The 16,675-nt window shown below is 34.5% G+C and overlaps 1 protein-coding gene across 9 annotated transcripts in view; it reads right to left on the reverse strand.

Annotated features, from left to right (window-relative positions):
* The window catches only part of PXDNL (peroxidasin like), a 432,031-nt gene that overhangs the window by 80,015 nt on the left and 335,341 nt on the right, over positions 1–16,675 (reverse strand). For all 9 annotated transcript variants that reach the window (XR_005380944.1, XR_005380945.1, XM_038579277.1 and 6 more), the window contains 2 exons: positions 7,947–8,059; positions 5,215–5,371 (listed from right to left, as the gene is read on the reverse strand). Coding sequence is in view for 7 of the 9 variants with exons in the window: in XM_038579277.1 (XP_038435205.1) it covers positions 5,215–5,371; positions 7,947–8,059 (270 nt within the window). In the remaining 2 variants the exon portion in view is untranslated. The remainder of the gene's footprint in view (positions 1–5,214; positions 5,372–7,946; positions 8,060–16,675) is intronic.

Here is a 16,675-nt window from a genome sequence, read left to right on the forward strand (position 1 = left end):
GGGTTACAAAATTAAGCATTTTTAGAGTTGTATGATGAGCATCTCCTTTCAGTTCTGTCCATGTATCTCTGAGACTCTACACCTCCAAGGAACATAAAGTCGAAAGATAAATTTGAGTCCTTTCAGGAAGGGGGAGCTTAGGTATAATGGTCCACCAGCTGCTGTGTGCTCACCCTGTCATCGCATGGCTGACATGGGGAAGATGGGGTGCGAGAAGCAAGGCCTTGAGGAGGGACATTGAGGCAGGACACCTGAACCCCTACCATCAATCTCACCACAAAATATCTAGACCTCAATAAAAACCAAGTCTCTTGGAACACCTGGATGGCTCAGTAGTTGAACATTTGCCTTTGGCTCAGGACGTGATCCCAGGATCCTGGATCGATTCCACTGCAGGCTCCCTATGGGGAGCCTGCTTCTCCCTCTGCCTGTGTCTCTCCTGTCTGTCTCTCTCTCTCTCTGTCTCACATGAATAAATAAATAAATCTTTAAAAAAAAAAACAAGTTTCTTTCACAACTCAATATTCTTAATCTCACCCTCCCTCCTGTAGAAAAGAACCAGATAATGTAACCATCATAACTAAACAGGCCTTACCACATGAAATCTTCCCCTAAAGAGAACAAGCAACCACTGACACTGGAAAAGGCTGTCCTAGGAAACGGTACACTCCCACAACATACAAATGGGTATTAACGACTGCCTTTGTGAGATAATTTTCTTTGAATGGCATCAACTCTGCCTTACTCATCATTTTGTGTCATTAGGCATATGAATGGGTTCATCATCTTGCGGCTCCTTTTGGTTTTTCCTTTGTTTTTTATACTTGAGATATGTCTTTTATTTTGATTATTTGCTTTCCTTAAAATTTCTTGACTATCCAAACACTACTATACTACAAATCTGTTCTTGAAACTTAATGCTATTTTTTTTTTGAAACATGTGGCTTATCTCCAGATAGACATATGTGTTCAGTATAGATTTTATGTGTAAATGGAGGGGAATGTGTTCAATATGGTTAAAAGTATTATGAATATACGTACACATATGTTAGGTATATGCTGTTGTTTATAGAGATATTTCACCATTTATTATATTATTCAAGATTGTTGAGGTAAACAATTGTTGTGTATCTATTATTATGTAAATTATATCATAATCACAGTAAATAAATATACTAAATAGCAATTGAAAATGATTTAATATCAATTTCATTTCATTGATATAGCTGAGTAAATGTAATTAAAATTTTCTGATACTTCATAGTTCACTCATTGTCCAACTGCAGTGGTTTTGAAACAGATGTTTTATCTAGACAATGACAAATATCTGGATTAGAATGTCAAAAAATCAGTGAGTTATTCTTTCAGAATTGCCAAAAATAACTAGTTCCCAAAGGAATTAAATAAATTAATTGATAAATAGCACTTGGAACACATGGTAAATGGCCTATAAATATTAACTTATTTTACTAGTAGTATTATTATCAGAATAATACAGGTTATTTACCTAACATAATAGGAAAGAAAGGTCTAATTTAAAGTCAACTAATGCAATCTTTTAATTCTCATTTATAACTTACTGGGTTGTGTACATAGTCAAAGTAGAGAGTATTCTAAGTGGAAATGTCATTTAGAAAAGCGATTGCAAAAGTCTAAATGACCAAAGAATGAACTATGAAAAAAGATATAATATGGAGAAATGTAAAAGAAGTAATATTTGAAGAAAAAACTGGTGAGACATGCATTTAGAGTAAAGAAGGAGAAGGGAACAGAAAAAATCAGAAGAGATTCTGGTTTCCTCCTTTTAGAATATGGATCGTATTAAAGGACTGCCAGGAGAGTACAAGGTCTGAGGTGAAAATGAAGAGTTCAATTTAGAATACATTCAAGATCAGTTTTCAACATGTGGAATTGCAAGGCCTGTGATTCATTCAAAATGAAATGTTCAACACACAATACTCAACTCAGAATTTCAGAGAAGAAAATATTGTTTAGATTTATTTCTTTATCATTACAAATAGTATATACATAATATTTGTGCTCCAAAATTTTCATTTAATCAATGCTGTGTCACTATTTCACTTTTAGCCTGGTCCACATATTATTTCAACATCTCAGTAGTAGACATGTCAACATGCTCTAAAGTACTTCCTCACTACTGCTGCACATTTGAATTCTATGGTAGAAAAAGAATTTTTATGCCAAAGACTCTTGAGAGTGTCCAGTCCCACATTTTTAAGAAATGAGAAAATTAATTCCAATTATGAGAAAGGTATCCAAAGTTGCTGAGATCAATAAAGGTAGGTTTAATGACTTAACCCAGGGATTTCCCCACTATCTCACACTGTTAATATTCAATAAAAATGTTTTATGTCGTTAGACTGAATCATTTTCACAAGCAAGAAATGAGTCATAAGGATATGCTGTGAATTATGAACTTCATAGCACTTAAGAGCACATCAATACATGTAGGCAGTATTAAAGTAAATTATGTTTTGAACAAAAATTGTGAGGTTTTATTTGGTGTAAAGTAATAGGTGTAGCTTTCATATGCAAACTATCATGCAGAGAAAGAAGTATGCAGATATAAGTAATATTTGCCAATACGAAATACTCTGAGGACATCCTAAACCAAAGCATAGGCTCCCAGTAAATACTATTATCATCCTTATAAGTTTTTAAAAATGTATTAAGACTATTAAAAATTTATTACATCTATGAAAAAAGCTCCTTAAAAAATCATAACTTTAGGGACTCCTTTTTTTCTTTTGCTATTATAAATGCCTTACTTTCAACAACACTCATTCAAATGCATGGTTTATATATATATAATGCCCAGATTTTGCTTAAATTGTTATTGTGTATTTTTATTATTTTAGATTACTTTCTATGGTTGTATTCCCAATACAGAATAGAAACTCAAAAGGCATGATCCTCTTTTCATCACTTCTTACACAATGTGTGGAGTTACAACATTCCATAACTGCTTAATTGGGGCATTAAGTTTGGAAAGTCTTCCTATAATGCATGGTCTTTTCCTTTTAATTAGGGATAACTGGTGAATGAAAGGGTCAAAGTCATAAAATGTCCCATAAGTGATATTTTATATTGACACATTTCCTCCTATTCAACTAATTTGTAGAACACACACACACACTTAAATCTTAAATTTATTCAAAACTTTAAAATTTATATCTTCATACTTTCTTCTCTCTATAAAAATATTTCTAACATCATAGAATTTACTTGGTACGAGATACAAATATAAATTAACTTACCCTTATATTGATATAAAAAAAGGTGTCAAGAGCAAAAAACATATTTGTTTTCTTGACTGAATAACTTATTTTTTGTACTATTTTATCCCTATAGCCTGACTTTCTGCTTTCTATACAATAGAGCAGAATATTGGTAAATGCTACTTATCACTGTTTTAAAATCTAGTAAATAGAGTGACTAATACGCTTTGATCTAAATGTTTTACTTTTAATGTGTATATATAAAATGATTAGTTAAATTTCAGTCTACCACAATGAAATTCTTATGCTGGAGGTTCTAAAATGTTGACCACCATGACTAGTGTTTGTGTGCATGTGGCTGAGCAAAACAGAGACAGGGAGAGAATAAGAGGCAGAGAGAGAATTATGTTTTTGTGTGTGTGTTTGTTTAGTGCTAAAGATTTCTAGCATCTCTAGTACATAAAAGATAGTAATTTAAATTTTATAATAAGTTTTTTGCAAAATGCTTAAGAATATTTTTTCATAGATCTCATTAATAATTAAGCAGCAGAAAAAGAAACACAACTATCATGGATTTTAAATCAAGAAAAACATGAACTCATAGTAAATGGCAAATAAGGCTAAGACTATGTAACTTTAAGAAATTCTATATGATAATTTTTGACCCTCATGGAATAAATATTCACTGGTTACTAGCTACATTGTTATAATTTTAAGAGTAATATTCTACAGAGAATACTTTTTTACCATACAGTATAATAAATATGTAAAGATTGGTGCACCATTAAGGAAAATATATACTTTGTATAGAATACCCAAACGAATGGATAGTTGGAAATTTGATTTCTGGAGAAAATTTGCAAGTGTAAGACTATGAAACTATTGTATTATATGATAGGGTGATAGTGACATCTTTAAGGATGATTTAATTAAATAAATCTATTTTTTATCCAGGCCTGTATTTATAATGAGAAGAGTTACCCAATATTTTTAGAGACCCATAAGAGCTAGAAAAACTAAAAGGGAAAAAAATTAATCTGTAAAACCCTATTTATGAAATCTGCCCATTTCTAAGGAAACCAAAAAGCAGGCAAAGCCCAAAATAGTACTCCATATGCTTGTAGCTGAACTCATTTATTTCAACTGCTGATTGTCAATAAGGCAGAAGCTCCTAAACCCATCCACAAAAAAAGCAACCCTGATGTCAATTCACATGTCCCTGCATGCTGTACTTTTCTTGAATGCTTTCCCCATGTGGAGAACATGCCAGTCCATCATCATGGCCAGTCCCCATTCCCATACCCACAGCTGAGGTTTTCACTCAAGTCTGCCTACAAATAGACTCTCTCGATTCCAATACAAACTGATTGATTGAAGGAAAAAAAAGGGATTTTGTTTTTTGTAAAACTATGACAATTTTTTAAGCAGTCACTATTTATAAACTGGCAGAAGGTTACAGCTAAACAACCAGATGACAAAACATAAAACAATGGAAAGTATGTTGACCAATTATAAATGCTTCAAATATTGAGGTATTTGCTCTTATAGTGGCAAATTTTACCTAGAAGTTTGACCAATTGATTGGTTTTTAATTTTACTATAGAACTAAATATACCAGGTCAGAGTAACTCCTACATGTTAAATTCCATTTGTCTTTAAATCTCTGACTTCACTTATATTTAGATATGAATGTATCTTACATTCTATAATTTTCAATTCCTAAGAAAATGTGATATACATTTGCAAATCCTTCCTATGTATGTTTGCTTTTGGCATTGTTAGTTTTGGTGTTTGATACCCTGTAACGTAGCTTACACTTAAGAGCTTTGATTTAAACAATTAAAATAACTTTGATTTAGTATCAACATGTTAAAACAGAAAAAAACATACAGGGGAACTTGGGTGAGGTGAATCAGGATTGGAAGTAGACTCTGTCAAAGACATTTATTTGAATTGCATGAGGAGCCATACTTACCTACAACTGTGAGAAACATGTTGGCTACAACAAGGCCAAAAGAATTCTGAGCCACACATTCATATCTTCCTTGGTCAGCTTGCCCTGCATCATAGATGGTTAGCATGCCTTCCCCACTGACATGGAATTTACCACTTTCAGTAATCTGAACACCTGCCTAGGGAGTGAAAGGATTATTACTGGAAGAAAATGTGATTCCCTAAAAAAATGACATCTTACATTTTGTTGGATATAGCTTCATTTGTTCAACAAATATCTACTGAGCATCTACATATCAAGCATTAGATGAGGTATTTTATGAATCTAATGAAGAGAAGAAAAGAGAGTGAGAGAGAAAGTGCTTTCCAGGAAGTATGGTTTATCTTTCTTTGTAATTATAATAAATATGATACTCAAAATTCAATTATGTATTTAATATTATGATCATTTTAAAATCATCTTTCCAATGGATGACTATATAGTTTATTCATATTTTTCTTACTTCCAGAAAAGAATTCTGACAACAATAAAAATAAAATTTGAAAGGAAGGAAAATTTTCATAAATCTACCACCTAAAGCATCAAAATATTTTAATATTTTTGCTTTCTATTTCTTTTTTATATGTACTGCAAAGCTTTATATATCAGTGTTTCTCAATTAAATTATACCTTAAGAAGATAAAATGACCACATTTCATATGAAATATTATTAAAATGTATTCAGTTATAATTAGTATGGATTTATGTTCTTCACTATTATGCTGTTAATTCTTAAAAAGAAAATGAAATTGGATTTCTAAGAGTGCATTAGAGTGGAGTAGGGGTAGAGAGGCTTCTCGCTTACCCCTCCCCAAGAGGCTCATAGGAAACCGAGGATGGGAACTGCTGTTTCAAAAGAACTCATACCCCCGTGATGACTAGTAGGCCAGAATGTAACCAGAAAGGTTCAGAGTGAAAAAATGCTTTATAGGTCTTCAGATTCTCACAGTAGCCTTTGACCACTTCTGGAAAATAAGTCTAAGGTAATAGGTGGCTAGTAACTCAGGGTAGGAGATGAGAGCAAGTAACAGAACCTACCAAGTGGAGAGCAAATGGAAAAATACGAAACATAAAGAAGCGATAAGTGATCTGGTGCACAGGCAGTAAGGCCCATGGAGTCTTTCCTTTAGGAGTACCTCTTTTCACTTCCTCTTGCTGGACCATCATTACATCTTCTTTGCAGATAAACTCCCTATCTGCTCTCCTATGTACTGCCAGAACTCTCAGGCTAAACCTATAGTTCTATAGTTTCTGCTTAGAGTCTCCAAGCTATCAGATAGTTTTGCAATAAATTCCTATCTGTTTATTTTGGGAGTAGCCTAACTCACATCCATTTTCACCTTGTGAATAGAAGATTATTATAAAGATTAAAAATGGTACTGCACTCTCTGTGTGACTATCATAAATAAATTAAAAAATAAAAAAATGGTACTGTATACAAAATGTCTGGCATATAGTCATCCCTCAATCAATTCATTTGGGACTAAAAGCTACCTTTTAGAAATTAGACTGAGCTATTTTTCTTATACGATTATATGATACATTATTTAATATAATGTCAAATAAGGCCTAGAGACTGACCAAAATGTGTACTTTTCACACTTCTTATTTTTAGTATAAAATATTTGAATTATATAATATTACACTTGAAAGAAATTACAAAAACTAGTCAGACTATTTAAGAGTACATGAGCCTAAGGTTTCAACTTTGAGACCACTAAATTTATTTTTTATAAAGAACTGAATATGATGCTCTGCTACGGCACAAAAAAAAAATGAACCACCAAAACTAAGGCCTTGTTGCTACATGGCAACAACAAAAATAAACCAAGTGTTTTTGTAAAATAACTTTGTAAATTTTCACAAATTTTACTTTTTGTCAAAATTTTCCATAAAAACTGTCATTCTGATGTATGCAATTTCATTTATTTTTTAAAAACATCAGAATCTGAGGGGCTCCTGGGTGGCTCAATCCGTTAAGCATCTGCCTTTGGCTCAACTTATGGTCCGGGGATTGAACCTTGCACTGGGCCTCCTGCTCAATGGAGACTCTACTTCTCCCTCTCCTTCTGCGCCACCCCCCTCTCTTGCTCTCTCTCTCTCAAATAAATAAATAAATTAACTTAAATTAAAAGAATATCAGAATCTAAGATCAATCATTGCATTTTTGATAAAAAATTAAAATGAAAGAAGTAATTACTTTGAGAGAATATATAGCTTAAAGACCAAAGGAAGTAAAATATGTAAATAAGAAGATTTATTTCTTTAAAGTCACTCAACTTTTGAACTTACAGGACTTTTTTCATGTCACTTTGTTTTAATACCAAGTTTTTTTTTTTTTTTTAATACCAAGTTTTTAATTCTTGTTTCAGCTAATGCCCTACTTTTAATCTACTTTTGAGTTATTAATTCAAAATTATTTCTTGTTAGCCACTAAAACTCTTAATTTATATAAGACAAAATAAGTTTTTCCTTAGAAGAATTTAATTATGCTTATGAAGCTTTCATCACTAAGCAATGAGAAAGGATAAATTTTATCAAAGCCCTGAGCCAAATCCAGATCTAGTCACTTAAAAATAATGAACAAAGAAGAAACAGAAAAAAAACTTGTTTACAAGAGTAATAAATCAATGTGAGAATCACTACTTCTTTTCAGTGTGTCAGTACATTTGTCAGTGTTTTTAATATTACTGTACCTTTAGTTGAGATCTTACCTTGTTCCAGGTAATTATGGGCTGTGGTTCTCCTTCAGCATGACACGAAATGTTTATATTCTTTCCAACCTCTACACTTGTATCCTGAGGTAGTTGAGTAAGCACTGGGAGAGCTGTGGAAACAAATCAAAATGATGTCATGTCGATACCATTTTTGTCAACCAGCCACATCTAAGCCAAATGGCATAAATCTGGAGATGATACTGGTTAGCCACACTAGTGTTTTAAAAAGCAATTACTTGAACACCAGAGAGTGTAATAAATACCAAAGGCAGGGTACTGATAATTAGGATAGAGATGAGAACAGAAAATAAAAGAGGAAAAGAAATATACAAAGCCTTTAATCTTAATACTTTAACCCTAACCTTTAACCTTAAATATTTATAATATTTATTTCTTCAGCTGAGTAGTATATATAAGGATTTTTACTAATCTTTTTCAATATCTTTCCAAAGTCTGAAATAAAGATACATGGTAACATCAAAAGTTTATTGCTGGCTAAAATAAAGAGATTCAATCTTACTTTATTTCCTTAAAAAGCGTAGTATTATGACTCACCTAATATGAAATAGGTCATTGAAATAAACTTAAAACTATTAGGGAAATTAAATTCAAAATATCTTTTCAATACAAAACATAAATTTTTAGGAAAGAAATAAAATCTTTTTACTAAAGAATTCTATCCAATATATAATGTCTTATAGAAACTAAAAGAGTAGGGTATGTTTCTGACTCTTTTTAGGAGGTTTACCTTAAAACCAAAACCAGATAAAGATAGTACCAAAATCAAAAAGAAAAAAAAAAAAAAAGGAAACCCTATAGACCAGTACCTCTCATGAATATAGATACAAAAATCATTCATACATAAAGTATTGGCAAATAGAATTCATCAATATAAAAAGGTTTATACGCCATGACCAAAGAAAGTTTACTCCACAGATAGAAGCCTGATTCAGTATTTGAAAATCAATCAAAGGAATCTACTATACTAACAACTAAAGAAGAAAAGTCCTCATAATTTCAACTAGTGCAAACGTGTTTGACTAAACTTAACACTTACTTATGAGTAAATAAAATCTCTCAGAAAAATAGCAATAGATAGTTTATACAACTTGAAAATGAACATAGATGGGAAGATGGTGGAGGAAAGGGAATCCTAGTCCTGTTTGGTCTCTGGAATTCAGCTAGATAGCTATCAAATCATTCTGAACACCTGAAGACTCAACCAGATATCTAAGAAAAGAGTTGCTGCAATTCTACATGCAGAAAAGCAGCCACTTTTTGCAAAGTAGGAGGTGTGGAGACATGAATCCGATGAGATATATCAAAAGATAAACCTTGGGGAAGGGAGCCAGTGATATAAGCAGCAGGGTGCAAAATTGGAATGTTTATAAGTCTACACTGGTGGGGGAAGTCCCTGCCTCAAAGGTGCTCAGGTAGTGAAGTGGGGCAGAACCTTGGATGGGACAGTATGGTCTCAGGATCTCCAGGGTCACAGAAAGAACAAGGGTGCCTGAGTGTGGCAGGGCTCCCAAACATCAGAATGGGGAAGCCAGCTGCAAACCCAAGCTCAGGAATAAGTTTTCAGCTTGGTATTGTCATAAACCACACAACCACTGCATGGCTGGGTGACCACTCTCTGAGCAAGGAGCCTATTAAGAAGCAGAACCGCAGGGAGACCTCTCCCTCCGTGGAGGAGCACTGTGGTTGCATGCTGCAGGACTCTGCAAAGTTTAGAGAACTCGAAATGGGGTCTCCTTCCTGAGATAAAAATGCTTGGGCACAGGATGGGTAAACACAGAGTGTGGAGGGAAACGAGGGAGACAGGAGTGATTGCTCTTCTGTGAAGGCTCACTGAAGGCTCCAGGGCTGGAGATTGGGTACCACCATTATTCATTTCCATCCCCCAAAGAAGTGCTGAAAGCCTTTGGGGAATAAAAACCTCATAGAGCAATCCAGAGCCACTTATGCTGAGCTGGGCACAATGGCAGAAGAGGTGCAACTATGCCCAGCACAGACATCTGAGAATCAGTGCAACAGCACCCCCCCCTCCAGAAGACCAGCAGGATCATCTGGCTAATACCAAGTTTTCTGATCATATAGAACTGCAACGCTCCAGCACTAGGGGAAAATAGTATATAAAATTTATGTTTTTTTCTCATGATTCTTAAGTGTTCCAGTTCTAATTTTTTTTTCTTTCCTTTCCAGCTAATTATTTTATCAAATCTTTTTTTAATACTTTTTTTTAATTTTAATTTTTACATTCTTCACTTTTGGCTCCCTTTCATTGTATTCAATTGTATTTTTGTATATACATAGGCTTTTCTTTCTTTATAATTTTGGGATCTAATTACTTCTTAACAATCAAAAATTATATTTATATAAGGTTGATATAAAAAAGGTTATTAATGAGATGCAACCAAAAATGGAGGCACCAACTGCTAGGATAAATGAGGCAGAAGAGAGAATTAGTGATATAGAAAACAAAATGGTGGAGAAGAAAGAAACTGAGAAAAAGAGATAAACAACTACTGGACCATAAGGGGAGAGTTTAAGAGATAAATGATACCATAAAGTGAAACAATATTAGAATAATCAGATTCCCAGAAGGAGAAAAAAGAGAGCAGGGGCAGAGGTATATATACCTGAGATATTATAGCTGAGAATCCCCCTAATATGGGGAAAGAAACAGGCTTTCAAGTCCAGGAGGCATAGAGGGCCCTCCTCAAAATCAATAAAAATAGATCAACACCTCAACATATGACAGTAAAGCTTGCAAATCTCAGAGACAAAGAGAAAATTCTGAAGGCAGCTCAGGACAAGAAGTCCTTTAACTACACGGGTGGAAACATAAGGCTGGCAGCAGACCTGGCAGGCCAGAAAGGACTAGCATGATATATTCAGGGTGCTAAATGAGAAAAACAAAACAAAACAAAACAAAAAACAGACAAGAATACTTTATCCATCAAGGTTCTCATTCAGAATAGAAGGAGAGATAAAGAGCATCCAGGACAAATAGAAACTAAGACTTTGTTATCACTAAACCAGCCCTGCAAGAAAAATTAAAGGGAAAGAGAGAGCCAAAAGTAATGGAGACCTGAAAGAAACAGAGACAATATACAGACAGGGACTTTACAGGTAATACAATGGCACTAAATTCATATCTTTCAGTAGTTACTCTAAATGTAAATGGGCTATTACTATCAAGAGACAGGGTATCAGATTGGATAAAAAAAGCAAGACCAATTGATATGCTGTCTAAAAAAGAGTTATTATAGACCCAAAGACACCTCTGGATTTAAGGATTGGGGATCCCTGAGTGGTTCAGCAGTTTAGTGCCTGCCTTCAGCCCAGGGCATGATCCTGGAGTTCCGGGATGGAGTCCTGCATTGGGCTCCCTACGTGGAGCCTGCTTCTCCCTCTGCCGGTGTCTCTGCCCCCCACCCCCTGTCTCTGGGTCTCTCATGAATAAATAAATAAAACCTTTAAAAAAAAAATAAAGTGAGGGGGATGGAAAACCATTTTTATGCTACTGGGCATCAAAAGAAAGCTGAGGTGGCAATCCTTGTATCAGACACATTAGATTTAAAACTAAAGACCATTCTAAAAGATGAGGAAGGACACTATATCATAATCAAAAGGTCTATCCAACAAGAAGTTCTAACAATTATAAATATTTATGCTTCTAACATGGGAGCAGCCAATTACATAAACCAATTAATAACAAAATTAAAGAAACACAATAGTATTACAATAATAGTAGGGGACTTTTGTTAAAGTCCCTCACTTCAACGGACAGATCATGTAAGCAGAATTTCAAGAAGGAAACGAAGGCTGATGCACACTGGACCAGATAGATGTCACAGATATATTCAGTGTATTCCATCCTAAAGCAACAGAATACACATTCTTCTCAAGTGCACATGGAACATTCTCCAGAATAGATCACATACTGAATCAAAAATCAGGTCTCAACCAGTACCAAAAGACTGAGATCATTCCTTGCATATTTTCAGATCACAATGCTTTGAAACTTGAAATCAATCACAAGACGCAAGTTGGAAGGAACAAATGCATGGAGGTTAAAAAGCATCCTACTAAAGAATGATTGAAGAACAATTTTAAAAATTCATGGAAACAAATGAAACAATGAAAATGAAACATACCTATTTAAAATCCTTGGGATGCAGCAAAGGTGGTCCAAAGAACGAAGTATATAATAATACAAGCCTTACTCGAGAAACAAGAAAAGTCTTAAATACACAACCTAACCTTACATCTAGAGGAGCTGGAGAAAGAACAGCATATAAAGCTTAAATGCAGCAGGAGAAAAGAATTAATAGGATTAAGGCAGAAATCAATGAAATAGAAACTAAAAGAACAGTAAAACAAATGATCAAAACTTGGAGCTGGTTCTTTGAAGGAATTAATAAGATCAATAAGCCCTCTGGCCAGGCTTATCAAAAAGAAAAGAGAAAGGACACAAATAAATAAAATCATAACGAAATAGGAAAGATCATGACCAACACAAAGGAAATACAAACAATTATAAGAACATATTATGAGCAACTATATACCAACAAATTAGGCAATCTGGAAGAAATGGATGCAGTCCTAGAGACATTTAAATTACCATGAAGAAATAGAAAACCTGAATAGACCCATAACCAGTAAGGAAATTGAAGCAGGAGATTTTTGAATCTCCCAACAAACAACAGTCCAGGGCTGATGGCTTCCGAGAGGAATTCTACCAAACATTTAAAGAATTAATACCTATTCTTCAGAAGAAGTTGTTTCAAAAAATAGAAATGGAAGGAAAACTTCAGAACTCTTTTTATAAGGCCAGTATTACCTTGGTTCCAAAACCAACAAAGACAACACCAAAAAGGAGAATTATAGACCAATTTTCCTGATGAACATGCATGCAAACATTCTCACAAAATACTGGCCAATAGGATCCAACTGTACATTAAAGGATTATTCAACACAATGAAGTGGGATTTATTCCTGGGCTACAAGGGTGGTTCAACTTCTGCAAATCAATGTGATACAGCACATTACTATGATCTGTATCATATTAGAACCATATGATCCTTTCAATAGATGCAGAAACAGTATTTGACAAAGTACAGCATCTATTCTTGGTGAAAACTCTTCACAGCGTAAGGATAGAGGGAACATATCTCAATATCATAAAAGCCATATACCAAAAAACCCACTGTGAATATCACTTTCAATGAGGAAAAAATGAGGGCTTTCTGCCTAAGGCCCACTCTCACCACTGCTATTCAATATAGTACTAGACATCCTAACCTCAGCAATCAGACAACAACAACAACAACAACAAAACAATAAAAGGCATCCAAATCAGCAAAGAAGTCAAAATTTCACTCTTCACAGATGACTTGATATTCGATGTGGAAAACCAAAAGACTTTACCCCAAAATTGCTAGAACTCATACAGGAATTCAGCAAAGTGGCAGGATATAAAATTGGTGCACAGAAATCAGTTGCATTACTATACTAACAATGAGACAAAAGAAAAAGAAATTAAGGAATCGATCCCATTTATAATTATACCAGAAACCATAAGACACCTAGGAATAAACCTAACCAAAGAGGCAAAGGATCTATATTCTGAAAACTATAGAATACTTATGAAAGAAATTGAGGAAGACACAACGAAATGGAAAAACGTACCATGCTTATAGATTAGAAGAACAAATATTGTTAAAATGTCTATGCTACCTAGATCAAAATATACATTCAATGCAATCCCTATCAAAATACCATCAATTTTTTTTCACAGAGCTGGAACAAATAATCCTAAAATTTGTATGGAATCAGGACCCTGAATAGCCAAAGGAATTTTGAAAAAGAAAACCAGTGCAGATGGCATCATAATTCCGGATTCAAGCTGTATTACAAAGCTATATTCAAGACAGTATGGTACTGGCACAAAAACAGACACATAGATCAATGGAACAGAATAGAGAACCCAAAAATGGACCCTCAAATCTATGGTCAACTAATCTTCAACAAAGCAAAAAAGAATATCCAATGGAAAAAAAAATCTCTTCACATTGGTGTTGGCAAATTGGACAGCCACAGGCAGAAGAATGAAACTGGACCCCTTTCTTATACCATACACAAAAACATACTCAAAATGGATAAAAGATCTAATTGCAAGACAGGAACCCATCAAAACCCTAGAGGAGAACACAGGTAGCAATATTGACAATAGCCAAACTGTGGAGGAAGCCAAGATATTCATAGATGTATGAATGGATAAAGAAGGTATAGCATACATATACAATGGAAAATTTACCGATGAATGGATAAAGAAGATGTGGCATGTGTATACAATATTCAATGGAAGATGAGGCATTTATATACCACTAAGTCATCAAAAAAATGAAATCTTACCATTTGCAATGATGTGGATGGAACTAGAGGGCATCATGCTAAGTGAAATAAGTCAATCAGAGAAAGACAATTATCATATGATTTCACTCAGATGTGGAATTTAAGAAACAAAACAGAGGATCATTGGGAAAGGGATGAAAATAAAACAAAATGAAATTAGAGAGTGAGATAAACCATAATAAGAGACTCTTAATTACAGTAAATAAACTGAGGGTGGCTGGAGGTAGGGCATGGGGGATGAGGTAACTGAGTGATGGGCATCAAGGAGGGCATCTGGTGTAATGAGCAGTGGGTGTTATGTACAACTGATGTATTGAAAGTATAATCCACCAAAGGAAAAAAATAATAAACTGAATTCGATCAAGAAGAATATAGGAATTTCCTTAATTTAAAGATGACACTAACCATTTAATCTGTCAGTTACACTCTTGGACATTTATCCCAGAGAAATCAAAATTTACACAGAAGTCTGTACAGGAGCTTTACTAGTAGTAACCAAATATTAAAACCCAGATGTCCTTGCATAAGTGAATGATTCAGCAAACTGCGGTCTATTCACATCATGGCCTACCACTCAGCAATAAAAAGAATATTTGATAAATTATTAAATGATTTGATAATCAAAAGAACAATTGCTAACACATAAAATCTGGATGAACCTCCAAATAATTATGCTGAATGATAAAAGGTCCCAAAAGGTTACATACTATTTGATTCTACTTATATAACATTGTTGAGACAATAGAACTAAAGAAATAGAGAACAGATCAGTAGTTGCCAGGGTTTTAGTAGGAGTGTCTGCAGTTTGACAATGAGTCTGGATCTCTTTGTGTTATTTCCTACAATTAAATGTGAATCTACAATTATCTCAAAATAAAAACTTTAATTAAAATAAATCAACAGTGATGCCTGGGTGGCTCAGCAGTTGAGCATCTGCCTCGGGCTCAGGGCATGATCCCGGAGTTCCGGGATGGAGTCCCACATTGGGCTCTCTGCATGGAGCCTGCTTCTACCTCTGCTTATGTCTCTGCCTCTATCTCTCTCTCTCTGTTTCTCTCATGAATGAATAATAAAATATTTTAAAAAAATAAAAATAAGGTAAAATAAATCAACAATGTGGACATGCAAGGGAGTAATACACACCAAATTCAGGTTAGTGACAAGTAGATTGGAGTTGAGAACAGAAAAAAACAAGCAATCTTTAAGTATATTTGTAATGTTTATTTTTTCATTTGAGTAGTGGTCATAAGGGCTTTTCATCATATCTTTCTTGATGGCTTTTTATATGACTAAAATAAAAATATACAGTAACATCAGAGATTTATTATGAAGATGAAAAATACTGTTCTTGGGCAGCCCAGGTAGCTCAGTGGTTTAGCGCCACCTCGGGCCCAGGCTGTGATTCTGGAGACCTGGGATCAAGTCCCACATCGAGCTCCCTGCATGGAGCCTGCTTCTTCCTCTGCCTGTGTCTCTGCCTCTCTCTCTCGCTCTGTGTCTCTCAAGAACACATACAATATTTTTAAAAAATACTGTTATTTTAAAATTTTTAAAAAATATTTTATTTATTTATTTGACAGAAAGAGATAGCGCATGCAAGCAGAGGTTGTGGCAGGCAGATGGAGAGGGAGCCTCAACATGGGCTCCATCCCAGGACCCTGAGATCATCCTGAGCTGAAGGCATATGCTCAACCAACAGAGCCACCCAGGAGCCCCAAAAGATACTGTTCTTGAAGTGAGAATTGTATTTCGTTATAATCCAATCTTACATTATATTTGGGTTTGGTAAATCTATGGCTTATAGATTCCTGACAATGAATAGTGGACACCTCAGGAGGGCTAGTGACTCTAGAAGGCAGTGACCTTCCTGATTCACCCAAGGGATCTCTAACTAACACTTGGCATCGTGGCCTCCATTATCTGACATTCTGTATCTCCAACCATGTTCACCTCCTGTCCCAACAGCTACTCATTACTACCACATATATGCCATCACTTACAATTTTCTGAAAATATCTAATACCACACCCTACAGCAAAACCCTCTCTCTCTCCTGCTCCAACATATCATTTTGACACTATCTAGATTGCTAGGAACTTTCCTCTTCATTCCTGTTGATCAACCCTGTCTAGTATCATTTTCTTCCCTTTTCAATCAAGATCCTAAGTTTCATCATCTCTACCAGTTACGTTCCCAAACTCTCAACTCCTTTATCCATTGTCTTTCTGTACAACACATCTGCACTGTGTTCTTCATGCCTGTCCTTCAAAAATATCTGGAATGATCATGTGTCCTGGTTTATT

Source organism: Canis lupus, chromosome 29 (assembly GCF_011100685.1).
Source record: "Canis lupus familiaris isolate Mischka breed German Shepherd chromosome 29, alternate assembly UU_Cfam_GSD_1.0, whole genome shotgun sequence".
NCBI classification, from domain to species: Eukaryota; Metazoa; Chordata; class Mammalia; order Carnivora; family Canidae; genus Canis; species Canis lupus.